The 14,050-nt window shown below is 33.6% G+C and overlaps 1 protein-coding gene across 1 annotated transcript; it reads left to right on the top strand.

Annotated features, from left to right (window-relative positions):
- Positions 1 to 6,599: 6,599 nt before the first annotated feature.
- Positions 6,600 to 11,071, top strand: LOC139876739 (nuclear transport factor 2-like). The gene is made up of 9 exons (XM_071864116.1): positions 6,600 to 6,831; positions 6,933 to 7,067; positions 7,439 to 7,745; positions 8,397 to 8,737; positions 9,612 to 9,792; positions 9,919 to 10,040; positions 10,141 to 10,206; positions 10,307 to 10,388; positions 10,733 to 11,071. The coding sequence occupies exons 1-9, from the start codon at positions 6,793 to 6,795 to the stop codon at positions 10,822 to 10,824; spliced, it is 1,365 nt and encodes a 454-aa protein (XP_071720217.1). The 5' UTR covers positions 6,600 to 6,792; the 3' UTR covers positions 10,825 to 11,071.
- The last annotated feature ends 2,979 nt before the right edge of the window (positions 11,072 to 14,050 follow it).

Below are 14,050 nucleotides of genomic sequence, written 5' to 3'. Positions count from 1 at the left end.
AGATGTAATTATGGATTTAATGAGTCAATAAGATATTAAAATCATTTGATTTATCGTTGATACTTGATTACATGATCTCTAAAACATTAGAGATTACATAGTTGTCATGTCGGACAAAAATAAATGAGGTAGAACGTTACGTAAGACGAAGGTAATTGATGTAGAACCATATGTCGAACGAAAATAGGGTAGATAGAACGATACGTAGAACGGTGATTGTACTCGAGATATAATTTGTGACGTTGAGATTTACGACGTGGTTGTGGTTGTGGTTGGGGTGATAAGAGTATTGTCGGTGTTGATGATGGTGGTACTGATTATGTTGCTGGTGCTGAAGATTGCGATGTTGATGTTACTGGAGGTACTGGTTATGCTGCCGGTGCTGCCGCTGGTGTTTGTAACCTTCGTACCAGGTTCTCCAAAGTCGTCACACAAGCGTGTAGTTCGTTAACTTCTGCTAGTACACCGGGATGATTGGCGGTCGAAGCGAGCGGATGAACAAGATTTGTGATATGAGATATTATGTCATCGTGACGAGATACTCTAGGAATGAGCGAGAAAATGGTGTTTCGAATAGGTTCGTCGGTAAATGCTTCAGGTTCATCGCCAAGGGGTAATTGAATGGATGGAAAGGATCTTCAATGTGAAATGATTTCCGGATATCGAATGATATTCTAACTATATAGAATATCTATATGTAATACTAAAGATTTCGTAGGCTACAAAGGATGTTACAGCATATATCAGGCAAATCTACAGATACGCCAAGATAGGAATTATCAGATACGCTAAGATATGAATTTCGTCTATACACTATCGATGCACTAAATGCAGTAGAGCGTGTCTAGACTTGAGAATGATAGGCAGGCAATTTTCCTAAGGATGATAAGCAGATGATTTCCGACTAGAAATGATAAGCAAAACTTTTGACAGGCAGACACGGTCAAAGTCCAGACTCACTAATGTATCCTAACAACTACCAGTTTGACACACTAATGCAAGGCCTGGTTCGCTAAGACCAACGCTCTGATACCAACTGTAGAAACCCGAACTAATCCTCCCGGACGGAATCTTCAACAGTTGGTTCCATCGCGATGATCGATTCCAAGTAAGGTCCTTAATATGAGCTATTGCACAGCGGAAGACTTAAATCATACCTGAGAATAAACATGTTTTAAAAAGTCAACATAAAGTTGGTGAGATATATAGGTTTGAAGCTAGCAGCGTTATAACAATGGACCACAAGATTTCATATTTATAAACATAATACACTCGCAAGTGTATGAAAAGCATTCCAAGCAGTGGGCACCCGGTAACTAGCCTTAACAAGAGTGTGTACCCCTGAGTTATAATAATATGTGCACCGAATCAAGTGCGTTCCATTAACCTCGAAGTACTAAACACCCGTTCTTCTAGTTTAGTAGTGACTAGAACAACCTCTGGGTGGGGGTGTAAAACCCGATAGATCTATCTTTAGGATTCGCGCCTACCAGTTCATAAACCAATAGTTAAAGTTACCAAGCTAGGGGATTTTTGATTCAAACCCATGTAGAACGTAATTTTAGTCACTTGTGTCCATAACGTAAATCATTTATAAAAATAGCGCATGTATTCTCAGCCCAAAAATATTTAAAGTTTAAAAAGGGACTATATACTCACCTAATGTATTTTGTAGTAAAAATACATATAACATCATTGAACACGTATAAGGTTGGCCTCGGACTCACGAACCTATATTAAGTATATATATATTAACACGTATAATCACATAATTCCATTTGTTAATTATATATTATATCTTCATTTATATGTTATTTATATTTATTTTGTAAAATAACTTCCATTTATATATACAGTTATATTAATCTATATTTATTTGCAATTGGTATCTTATCGAAAATCATTAATTTACTATATGTAATATAAGTATATAATATTTTGTTGTAAGAATTCAATACTTATTATAATAAAAATGTAAGTAATGATAAAAAAAATGACAATTTTACTAATAATGTTAAATTGAAAATTTTTAATTAATATAATGATAATAATAATACTTATTAATAATATTTGATAATAATTAATGTAAATAATAAAAATAATATTAATGATAATAATAATAATTTTTAATAGTGATAATAATAGTAATAGATAAAACTACCTTAAAGGCTTTCTAAAAAGAAATGACAAAGTCCAGGCTCGAACCCATGACCTCTCGTTCATCCACCATGACCTTAACCAGTTGCTCTAATGTGTCTTTCTGTTTTTCAGCGCCTTTAAACTTATTTAACGCCCGTTTGTTTTATTTAACAGAAACCCGTACGCAGCAATAGCAGGAAAAGAACTAACACCATTGGGTTTGGCCCATAATTAAATGGCCTAAGTTTACTCCGGCCCAACTAATACATTTATTATCTCGGCCCACATGAATTAGGTTTTAATATCCCGTTTATTTTACAAAGCCGCAAAGAAGAAGAAAAAAAAAAAATTAAAAGGTGTCGGTTATCATAACAGGAATACAGAATAGCATCAACGAGGTGTCAACATCCGTTACACTTAATCATCATTTATCCTTACAGCTCACCCACTATTATCATCTTATACCATCATCGTTGTTATCATAAACATACCATCATTATCATCGTAGTGATTCATCATCTACAGGTATTCAAGCAGCGAATATCAAGAGGTTTCTCAGTTTGTTCGATCCAAACAGAAACATAAGAAGATTTAATGTTTTTCGAAAACAGGAAAATAGAAGAAGGTTGCAGGTTGCTTCTTTGGTGATGATTTAAGCGGAAATAGAAACAATACGGCAACAATAATTGATGTTTCGAATGGTAGGAAACAGATTGCAGTCGTGGGTTTACAAAGAAGAGAGGGAGAGAGAATTAATGAGAGAGATGATGTTTAAATCGTGGCTCTTGGTGGTTTAGGGTTGTCTTGTGGTAGTTTCTTGGTAATAGTTCATGGTGATGTTTATACAAAATAGAAAAACAGAATATGGCAGTAGCGTAGCAGCATTCTAGTAACTGCAAAAGTAGTTTTGGGCTACTGTACTAATCGACCAGAAACAAAAATTATGGGAGGGAGAGAGATAGGGACGTGTTGTTTGTGGTATATGGTGGTTTGAGGTGGTGCCCGTTTGTATATACATATCATTATGTATATATATATAGTGTAAGGTGAAGTAGTAAAAGGTGATGGCGGTTATCATGGTGGTTTTTCACAGTTGAGTCGTGGTGTTGCAAAGGAGGTGGCGGTTAGTGATTGAGAAGACTGGTGGAAGTGTTAAAGACCGAGAGTGGCGATGGTTGTTCACAATGATTGGTGATAGGGTGACGGTTAGTTGATGGGTGTTAGTTGTTTAAGGTGGTGACGGTTGATGGTTGAATCGTTCCCAGTAATATGAAGCAAGTTGTGGTTGTTCTTGAGTTTATCATTTATAACAGATAGTGAAAATGATGAAACGTTGAGCGGTTTATATTGTGGGTAATCCGGTTGTCTTCTAGCAATTTAGCTCGACAGATAAGAAATCAATAACAGGAATTTTAATAAAATAAAAGAATGAAACAGATGTAGATGAGTCACTGATTTTATTTTTGGATATATCTGTTTTGTTTTCGAATTCTGGTACAGATTTAGGGACAAAGAAATCAAAAGACATGATCGTGATGTTTTAATTATTTATAAGAAATTTCCCTATGTTAATTATAACTATATTTAATTTCCTATAAATAATTAAGTATTAAGTATCGATATTACTTCAAATAATGTTAATAAATATTATATTTCAATAATAATAAATAATAATAATATTGATAATAATATTTATCAATAATATTACAGATTATTAGTAATAGAAATACATTTGATAGTAATAATAAAATAAAAGAGATGATAATAATTAACAATGTTAAATATTAATGATAATGTTGTTAATAACAATATAATAATTTAAATATAACAAATTTTTAGTAATACTAATAATTAATAATAATGAATTTACTATTAGTATAACAATTATAATTAAATTTGTAATTATACTCAATATAGAAATATTACTATTTACTAATTATGTACTATTATAGGATAACATTTATTGAATATTTATTTATTTACACAGTTGTTCGTGAATCACCGGAGATGGTCAAAGGATATATAGATTTCAAACTTTTCTAGACTCAATATTAGTGTTTTTTTTTTTTTTTTTTTTTTTTTTTTTTTTTTTTGCTTATCGTGTCGGAGACATATAGAAGATAAGGTTTAAATTTGGTCGGAAATTTCCGGGTCGTTACAGTTTGTGCAGGTGAAAGACGGTGGTGATGGCAAGAGGTGTTGGTGGTGCCTGGAGTTTACCGGCGTTAATAGCCGTAAGTCAACGGCGCTGCTGGCCGGAGTTAATCACGACGGTAGCAAACAACCGTCGTTGTCGGAGGTTAAAACGTTGTCTATTCAGCTTTTCAGGTATGTATTTTATAACCACTAAATCGCCCTATATTCAGATCTAAGCTTATCTTTCATGAACCACCGAAGTCCCATGTTTAGATATGTTTTTGTTTATTGATATGGTTTTTAGATCTGTTTTTGATTTTATTTGTTTATATTATTTTTTTATTCAGATATGGGTGACGGTGCTAGTTGTCGGTGGTTTTCGTCGACGTTATTGGTCGGTTGCAAGAGATTGACGGTGGCAGTGTCATTAGTTTGATGGTGGCGGTGGCAGGAAGTTGGGTGGTGGTGGCAAGTGACTGATGGTGGTAGAGTGGTTTGGTAGCACGGAGTAATTAGTATAAAAAAGGAAGTAAAAGGACAAAATTGCCCCGGTGAACAATAGAGAGTCATGGGATTTAGTGTAGTAGTATAATATAATTAGAGGACTCCCACTGATTAGTCAATGTTAATGCCAATCTATTGCCAATATATTGGCACTGTTAGTAGTGGATTGCCAATGTCTAGCCAATCTTTTTTTACCAACCATTTAGTGAAAATGAAGCATAACCATCACGGAGGTAATTGTTTTAAACATTTATACATTATGCTTATAGAGTTGTACTATAAATTAATCATAATTACTTTATAGTGGTTGAGAAAGAGTGATGGTTGAGAGTGAATTATGAGGAGTTGTGATGAGAAGGAATGAAGAGGAAACTATGATATGACCCTTATGTGGCAGTGCGTTAATATTAGAAAGGTGTCTTGAATGAAAATGTTCTTAGAGTGCTCTCAACTATGACATCACATCCTTACGAAGGCTAGGGGTGTTCAATACCGGATATCCGAAAATTCGGATATCCGAAAATTCGGATAGTGAATTTGGCCATCCGATATCCGAATCCGATATCCGGATATCCAACTAGGCTCAAGCTCTTTCACTATCCATTTTGCAAAAGCATTTCAAATGATAAAATACAAAATTGTTCCAAGTTAATTTTAAAGAACAAAAAAACTCGAGATAAACAAATATGTAAAGTAAGACATGCTCTTCAATTATCTTCGTATATCTCAAATCTCAATCGATGAGTGCACATTTAATTACATGTATCGAACTCGATATACTTAATTTGAGTCCTCTGTATGTTGCACTGAAATTTTGGAATCGAATTGGAGTAACTAGTGGTTAATTGGTTATAGGCTTATAACTAAGAATTGAGTAAAACTAACAAATAAAATGTAGTGATGGAGGATGAAGATTGGCGATTAGATGAAAAGAGGCGCATATTACCTTTCTAGATCTAAGGGTTTTTGTTTTACAGTAACTTTAAAGCTATGTTTCCCTCATATACTTCTACACTTATACCCAATTTATAAAATAATAATATAAAATATAGTATAAATTTAAATATATTGAAAATGAGTTTATTTAATTTCGGATATTCGGATATCCGAATATCCGATTTTTTTCGAAAATGACATCCGATATCCGAATCCGAAAATCCGGGTATCCGATTTTCGGATATCCGAAAATCCGGATATCCGATTTTTCGGATATTTTCGGATCGGATTTTCGGATTATTCGGATTGCGGATTCAGATACGGATATTTTGAACACCCCTAACGAAGGCTACACAAGGATTAACCTAAGACTAAACACTACTAATCATGACATACTTCATTATAAAAATTGTAAACCACTATATTAATTTATTATTGCACGGTACAAATATTTGAACCAAATGTACTAGTCAATTTACCCTATTTCTTCCGATTCCTTCCGTGCTAACCTGCGGGAGAAAGAAATCAACCAGGGCCCAAGTCCATGGCGAAAAGCAGGGCGGGGCCAGCGCTAGGTGGTGCCATCGGCGCTCTCGAAGGCAGTGGCTATCACAGCACCCTTGGAACTCCCCTTAGTCAAAAATACAAATACAATACAAATCTTATTTACACAAAAGTTTATTAAAAATTGTATTTACAAATTACAAAGTTTTTTATAAGAACAAAAATTAGAATCAGAAATAAGTTCACCATAACCTTAAATTCAATCCCAACCATCCATCATAGATGACTCACTCCCCAATCCAACGGCCAATATTAAATCCTAAAAATCACTACTTTTTCAGCACAGATCTCGTCTTCTTTTCTCTCCCTTTCCCTCTCTAAAACCTCCACAATCATCCGTACACTCCTAAATCCCCAAATCTAATTTACACTCTCCCCAAACCCTAATTTAATCAATTACACGAACAAAACACACTTCTATATGCTCACGCTCAAATCCTGACTTACTTTTATGTGTTTTAGGGTTTAATAACAGCATCACCTCTTTAAATCCGATTAATTAATTATAAAATTATGGCGAATTCGTACTCGTCATCCGTTACTGCATCGCAGGTATTTTTTTCGTTAATAAGTTAAATATATTTGTAAATTAATTTTTTAAAGTATTGATAGTAATAAAAATTTGATTTTTGTTTATTTTTGATTATGTGTAGGTTGGTTCGTACTTTGTTCAGCAATATTATCAGGTGCTTCAACAACAACCTGAATTTGTTCATCAGTTTTATGCTGATTCAAGTAGTATGGTTAGAGTAGATGGTGAATCTACTGAAACTGCATCTGCTATATTTGTGAGTTGATTTCTAGCTCATTATCTTTTAATTTGTAGCTTCAATGATATATGCTAATTTAGAATTCGTGTAAAATTGAATCTAGCTGATTCAGTTAAATTTTAATTAATGATTTTGCACTTTTCTGTGTGACCCTTTTTATTTTTTATTTTGCTTCATGATGCTTCTTTCAAGTTAAATTTTAATGTCTATTACATTGTTATATACGCTTAACAAATCACACTCATGTTTCTTTGTTTTACTATTGCACGTAGGTATAACAAAAAGGTTTCACTTTTAAATTTGGTTTTAGATTTTTATATGCTGGTTTGTTTGTGAGCTCAAGATACTTATATTTGAAATATTGTATATCTTTTTTTTTTTTTTTTTAGCAAATACACACGCTTATCCAAACACTACAACTTAGTGGGATTGAAATCAAGACAATAAATTCTCTTGAATCATGGAGCCAAGGCATCGTTGTAGTGGTTTCTGGTGTTGTGAGATCCAAGCTTTTTAGTGGTCGAAGAAAGTTTCTTCAGACGTTTTTTCTTGCTCCTCAAGAAAAGGGCTACTTTGTCATGAATGACATTTTTCACTTTGTTAGTGAAGAGGTTACGCATCATCACCCACAACCTGTGGGCCCTGAGACCAAAGTTGACTCTCAACCAATTAGTTCTACTCCTTCCGAGTTAGTAGGTATGACTTATTTGTTAATTTTCAGTATAACATTGCATGAATTCATTTTATGTATCTATGTTAAATTACATAGGAATAGGAATATCATAAGTGTTAAGGTTTTTTATTGTACAAGTTAACAGCTTTTTGAAGGTCCATGTTTGAACTAAGTTGTAGTATCTTTATAGTGTGCAAATTCCTAGGGTAAAATGCCAAATTCCATGTTTGACAAAGCAAATTTTATTATTAGGATAATTAACTAAATGCTAGAAATGCTTTCTATATCAGTAAATGGCTAGACGTTTCCGTGTATCAGTTGATATTGACTGATAGTTTTTATTTATATCTCACCTTGAATTTATCAAAGTGGATTTAAAAGGGATGGTTAACGAGGGAAAGATATCTAATACTCCGTAGAAATTAGTTAATATTAAGTGATTAATGGTATTAATTAAATGTACAAGTGCATTAGAAGTGTAAGTAAAATAGTTATATTATCTAAAAATATTTGGGAGACTTATAATGCTTATATTTGATCCAGTTAGAGATTAAAAATTAACCATTTTAACTCATATATTAGTAAATGAGTCTAATTTGATATCTCTACTATTTTGTGGTGAACCACATAATACTTAGTAAAATGTGGGTTGGTCTTATAAATGTTATTTGCAGTTGGTGAAGATGCATTAGAGGTTGAAACAAGGGAAAATGTTAATTCGTTACACTTAGATGGAAACGATGAAGTTGAATACTACAATACTTCACAAGAAACTCAACAAATGCAGCAGCAAGAAGATTATGACGAGAGTGAAGAATACGAGGAAGAACCACCATTAGAAGAACATCAAAACACAAATGAATATGTTCAAGAACCTATTTATAAAAACACAGTTGATGAATATGTTCAAGAGCCTGTTTATCATCAGAACACAAGAGAATATGTTCAAGAACAACCAGTTCCTGCTGTGGATGAGCCTATTGCAGAGCCTGTGAAATTCACATATGCTTCTATCGTACGTATTATTTTAAGATTTACTAATATTTTTGTCAAGTCCAGAGGTGGTGAAATGGGCCTAAACTGTTTTTTTTTTTTTTTTTTGGTACGGGTCAAAACATAATAGATCAAGTTGGGTTGACTGAAGACACTAGTTCATTTTTTTATAAATAGTCATTCATGATAAAAAAAAAAAAAATTGTAATCATAATTTTTTCAAATAACAATCTAATGGTTTAATTAAATGATATAGGAGGTTATATGCATTAGAATTTAGAAGTACTCTCTGAACAAAATTTTTTACTTGTTCAATGTGTTTTCTACTAAGTTCTTTGTTGCTTTTATGGTTTGACCAACCTTTTAGAGATAAGTAAATGGCTAAAAATCGTTTATTTTAATGTGTCCATTTTGTAAATCAATATAAGTTGGTGTGACTTGTGTGCATGGTTTTATAAGTTGGTGTGATCGATTTGGTACTTAATAATAGAACAAAATCTGATACTATATAAGTGTTTTTGTGTTTTAATTTTTGAAACGCATCTGATACTATATAAGTACACTTAATTTCTAATATTCTCAACGGGATTGAATTGTTCTTGCTAATTTGGATAGTTTCAGTAACAGAGTTTTGAAGTCTAGTAATTGAAGTTGCACAAACTATACTACAAGTAATATTATCTGTAAACATCATCATTTAACATATAACAAATATTTCAATGGGGCAAAATAATTGTTGCCTCATTTTTATCTATTATGTGGTATGTTATTCCTTGCTGGATTGCAAACTTACATTTTTATACTTGCTTCTAGTAAAACTTATTTCTTTTGCTTTATATGTTCTTCACTTGGTACTAATATATTCTTATTCTCCTATGGTTGTTGAATTCACAAAGTTGCAATTGAAAGGCAAGTCTTCTTCATCAGCTCCAGCTCAGCCACCTGTTACTAAGACCGCCACACCTGCCGCCACCGAATGGCATCATACTCCCGAACCCGTTGCTCAGCCGCCACCTGTCCCTTATGTCCCCGAGTCGACAACTCAGGTGCCACACGAATCGTTTGCTAGTGAAGAAGGTGAATGAAATCATCTATCATTATGTACTTTTGGGGTTTTGTGTGTTTCATAAGTTAAATGATTATATTATAACGCACTAACTATGTAAGAACATTATATTAATTTAACTCATTTTGTTTTTTCAGTTGATTCAAAGTCAGTTTATGTGAGGAACCTGCCAACTACTGTTACTAGTATTGAAATCTTTGAAGAGTTCAAGAATTTTGGTAATATCAAACAGGACGGTGTATTCTTGAAGAACCGCAAGGTTGTTCTCTTTTCTTTTAGCGCTATACTTTTTTTTTTGTTTTTGTTTTTTTGTTTTTTTTGTTTTGTGAAATCAAAAATGTAATGTTGGATTGTAACAGGATGTCAGTGTTTGCTTTGCATTCGTCGAGTTTGAAGACTTGGAGGGTGTTCAGAAAGCAATCGAGGTTTGTGCTCACTCTACATTATATAATCACGTGCAATGTATATAATCACTCTACATGTGTTATTTTTTTTTTTAATTTTTTATTTATTTGTGTGTTATAGGCATCTCCGATTCAATTAGCTGGAAGGCAAGTATACATTGAAGGGAGGAGAGCAAACAATAGTGGTGGCACTCGAGGTGGAAGTATGTGCCTATCTTTGTTCTTACTCGATTTTCTTTTTTGTTAATATCATCTGAAACATTATATACTAACATAATCATATAAAACAAATAATATAGTTAAAGTTCTTTTATACCCTTACTTTATACATGTAAAACAAAAATGCAGGTAAAAGAATAGGGGTGAAAATGTAAAGTAAACAAAAAGTAAAGCTTGATAATGACATTTCTTAAATTGTACTTATAATTTTTTGAGTCTCTGGAGTATTAAATTGGGATGGAGAGAGTATTATTTTTTCTGAATTATCTACACTTTTGATCTTAAATTTTGTGGAATTGTTGACATATTGTTGGTTACTTTTGAGTAGGAGGAAGAGGAGGTGGACGAGGGCGAGGTGATGCACAAAGAGGAGGACGTTTTGGTGGTGGTTCTTATGCTAGAGGCAATGGCTTTCGTTAAACAGATGATTACTACAAGAACGGAACGATCAAGTGCTTGGAGGGTTGGTTTTTTTAGATGATGGTTTTGGTTTATAAACAAAACAAAAATGTGTGCCTTGTGATTTTGTGTTGCATAATGCTAATTTCGTTTTAACATTTTTGATCTACGTTATAACTGATATCCGGTTATAGATATCGTGCAAGCAGTATCCATCTCTTGGTTGTTCCTTAAATTGCTAATGGAAGAGATGCATCTTTTTTGATCATTTTGTTACTTTTACAGTTTCTTGTTTGGACTACTATATATTATAGTAAAAGATCGATTATTTAATTATGTAAATTGAGAAGACCTTCCAAAAGAAGGCTAATAATATTAATACTTTCAACAGTATTTTTGATAAGCCATTATAAATGCTCGATGATACGTTTAACACGACTTCTTGATGTGTAGGTTGATTTGCCTATTTCGTTGATTGTTTAGTTTTTGTTTCGTCATTTTTAGGTTTTTATAGTTTAGTTTCTATGATTTTGTTTTGTTTTGTTTTAGTTTCGTCATGTTCTAGCGATTTTGGTTGTGGTTAGGTTTGATAGGAGTAAGCATTGATTTGTGACGCTTGCTTGTTTCGAGTCTTTCTGGTTTTCTCCTTTTATCAGTTCTAGTCCCTTCAATATTCGATGAACGTACTTTATTTATAATATTTGTTATTTTAGCCTGAAAAAAACAAGACAAAATTACCCAAATCATCCGTGTGTTCATGGTTATTTGTCAAATACGTTTAAACGACTTGTTGATGTGTAGGTTGATTTGCCTATTTCGTTGATTGTTTAGTTTTTGTTTCGTCATTTTTAGGTTTTTATAGTTTAGTTTCTATGATTTTGTTTTGTTTTGTTTTAGGTTCGTCATGTTCTAGCGATTGTGGTTGTGGTTAGGTTTGATAGGAGTAAGCATTGATTTGTGACGCTTAATTGTTTCGATTCTTTCTGGTTTTCTCCTTTTGTCAGTTCTAGTCTCTTCAATATTCGATGAACGTACTTTATTTATAATATTTGTTATTTTAGCCGAAAAAAACAAGACAAATGTGTTCATGGTTATTTGTCCGATACGTTTAAACGACTTGTTGATGTGTAGGTTGATTTGCCTATTTCGTTGATTGTTTAGTTTTTGTTTCGTCATTTTTAGGTTTCTATAGTTTAGTTTCTATGGTTTTGTTTTAGTTTCGTCATGTTCTAGCGATTTTGGTTGTGGTTAGGTTTGATAGGAGTAAGCATTGATTTGTGACGCTTACTTGTTTCGAGTGTTTCCGGTTTTCTCCTTTTATCAGTTCTAGTCCCTTCAATATTCGATGAACGTACTTTATTTATAATATTTGTTATATTAGCAGGAAAAAATAAAGACAAAATTACCCAAATCGTCCACTTGTTCATGGTTATTTGCCCAAATCATCCATGTGCTCACAAAATTGCAGAATACATTCTTAAATGCCAAAATTGGTCCCAATTTAATCCCTGACTCAACATACTGACTCAACATATGTTAAAGTGGTCGTTAGTGTCAATCTCGTGCAAGTCACGTGATAGTAAAAACCCTCCTGTGACGCCCCGTACAAAAGCATCGTGTACGATTTGTCAATATGATCTTTATACGGTCGAATACTACATGCTATTTGAAAACCAGTTTTGCATTCATAAAAGATAGCGATTACAAAAGATAACGTGACACAAAAGTCGTTACAAAGTCATTACTTGAAAATAACATAAGTTACGAATGCAAGATAAAGTTTCATGATTGAGACATCTCTAAGTAATGCAGCGGAAATCTAACACAGCAGGTCCATAACAGCAAGTCTAAAACACCAAGATAGCAAGTCTAACAGCGGAAGCAACATCGTCTAAGCACTTGAGAAATACACGCTTAAAAGTCAACACGAATGTTGGTGAGCTATAGTTTGTAAACAGTAAAGTAATGTAGACCACGAGTTATCGTATTCAAAACAGTATGAAAAGTATATGCTTATTCGTGGGCACCCGGTAACTAACTTAACGTAATAATAATACCCCCTAAAAGTACACTTGGCGAGTGCGTATGTCCTCGAAGTATCAAACACCCGTTAAATGCTAGCGCGACTAGCCCGAGTGGGGATGTCAAACCCTATGGATCCATATCTAATATTCGCGTTCACCGGTTCAAAAACCAATGATTAAACGTTACCGTGCTAAGGGGAATGTTTATGCCGTTATATAACCCACACATATGTAAAGTTTAAGTTCTCGTGTCAAGTAAGTAAAACATAAAAAGCGCATGTATTCTCAGTCCCAAAAATAGTAAAAAGTAGTAAGGGATGCTATAACTCACAGTGAATAAGCAGTAAAAGTCGATACGAAACGTATGCAGGTAGTAAGTCGGTCCGAAAGGTCGTCAACCTAAGTCAAAGGTCACTAGGTCAGTATGTTGTCCCAATAAGTGTAAAAGTGAATAAATTAAGTTTAAGTGTCATCATCATCATCATTCATCATCATAAAAGCTAAGTAAGTTTGACAAGAATAGAGATCGAAACAATAGGCTGAATTCGGACAGCTGTTACGACCTCTATACAAATCGAAAAGACGCGTAGTCAGTGGCTATGGCTCTGTATATGAGTCCCCTAACCGCTGACCAATTTTCAGAACTTAACTCGTTTTCTTTTGACCGTGGCTATGGTTTAAGTGCGAGTAGGTCAGAAATTTCAGCACAACGTTACAACGGCGTAGTGACTTTCGGAGGGCTATAAATCCTAAACCGTATATCGGATTAAGACGGGGCCTAAATGAAAAATCATCTACTCGAAACGAAATAACTGAAAATCAATTTTCAAGAAGTCCAGGAATCTGATCAGATCCCGAAAAACAGTAAACAAGTGCTCCGGTGGGGTTCTTGGTGCTTGATGCTCATCACGGTTCTCATCCTTGATGCTTGTAGCTTCAAGTGCACAACTCATTGATGGGTTAGCATCACCTTGACCAAGATTCTACTATCAACACACAATATGTTAAGACCAAGTAAGAACACAACTCATTTAGGAGTCTTAGATGGATGATGAACCAAGGTTACATCATATCCTTAGTCTTAACACAATTACAAGTTCCATTTACAATGAAAGCTACAAACTTTACATCAATTAAACAAGTATGAACATAATCTAAATCATATAAAGTGATGGAACCCTAAGCTAGAGAGCTTGGATCCTTCTCACACAAGTTATAAGATT

The sequence above is a fragment of the Rutidosis leptorrhynchoides genome, chromosome 11 (assembly GCF_046630445.1).
Source record: "Rutidosis leptorrhynchoides isolate AG116_Rl617_1_P2 chromosome 11, CSIRO_AGI_Rlap_v1, whole genome shotgun sequence".
Lineage (NCBI taxonomy): Eukaryota > Viridiplantae > Streptophyta > Magnoliopsida > Asterales > Asteraceae > Rutidosis > Rutidosis leptorrhynchoides.
Note: the sequence above shows the minus strand (reverse complement) of the source record. Positions and strands in the feature narration are given on the sequence as shown.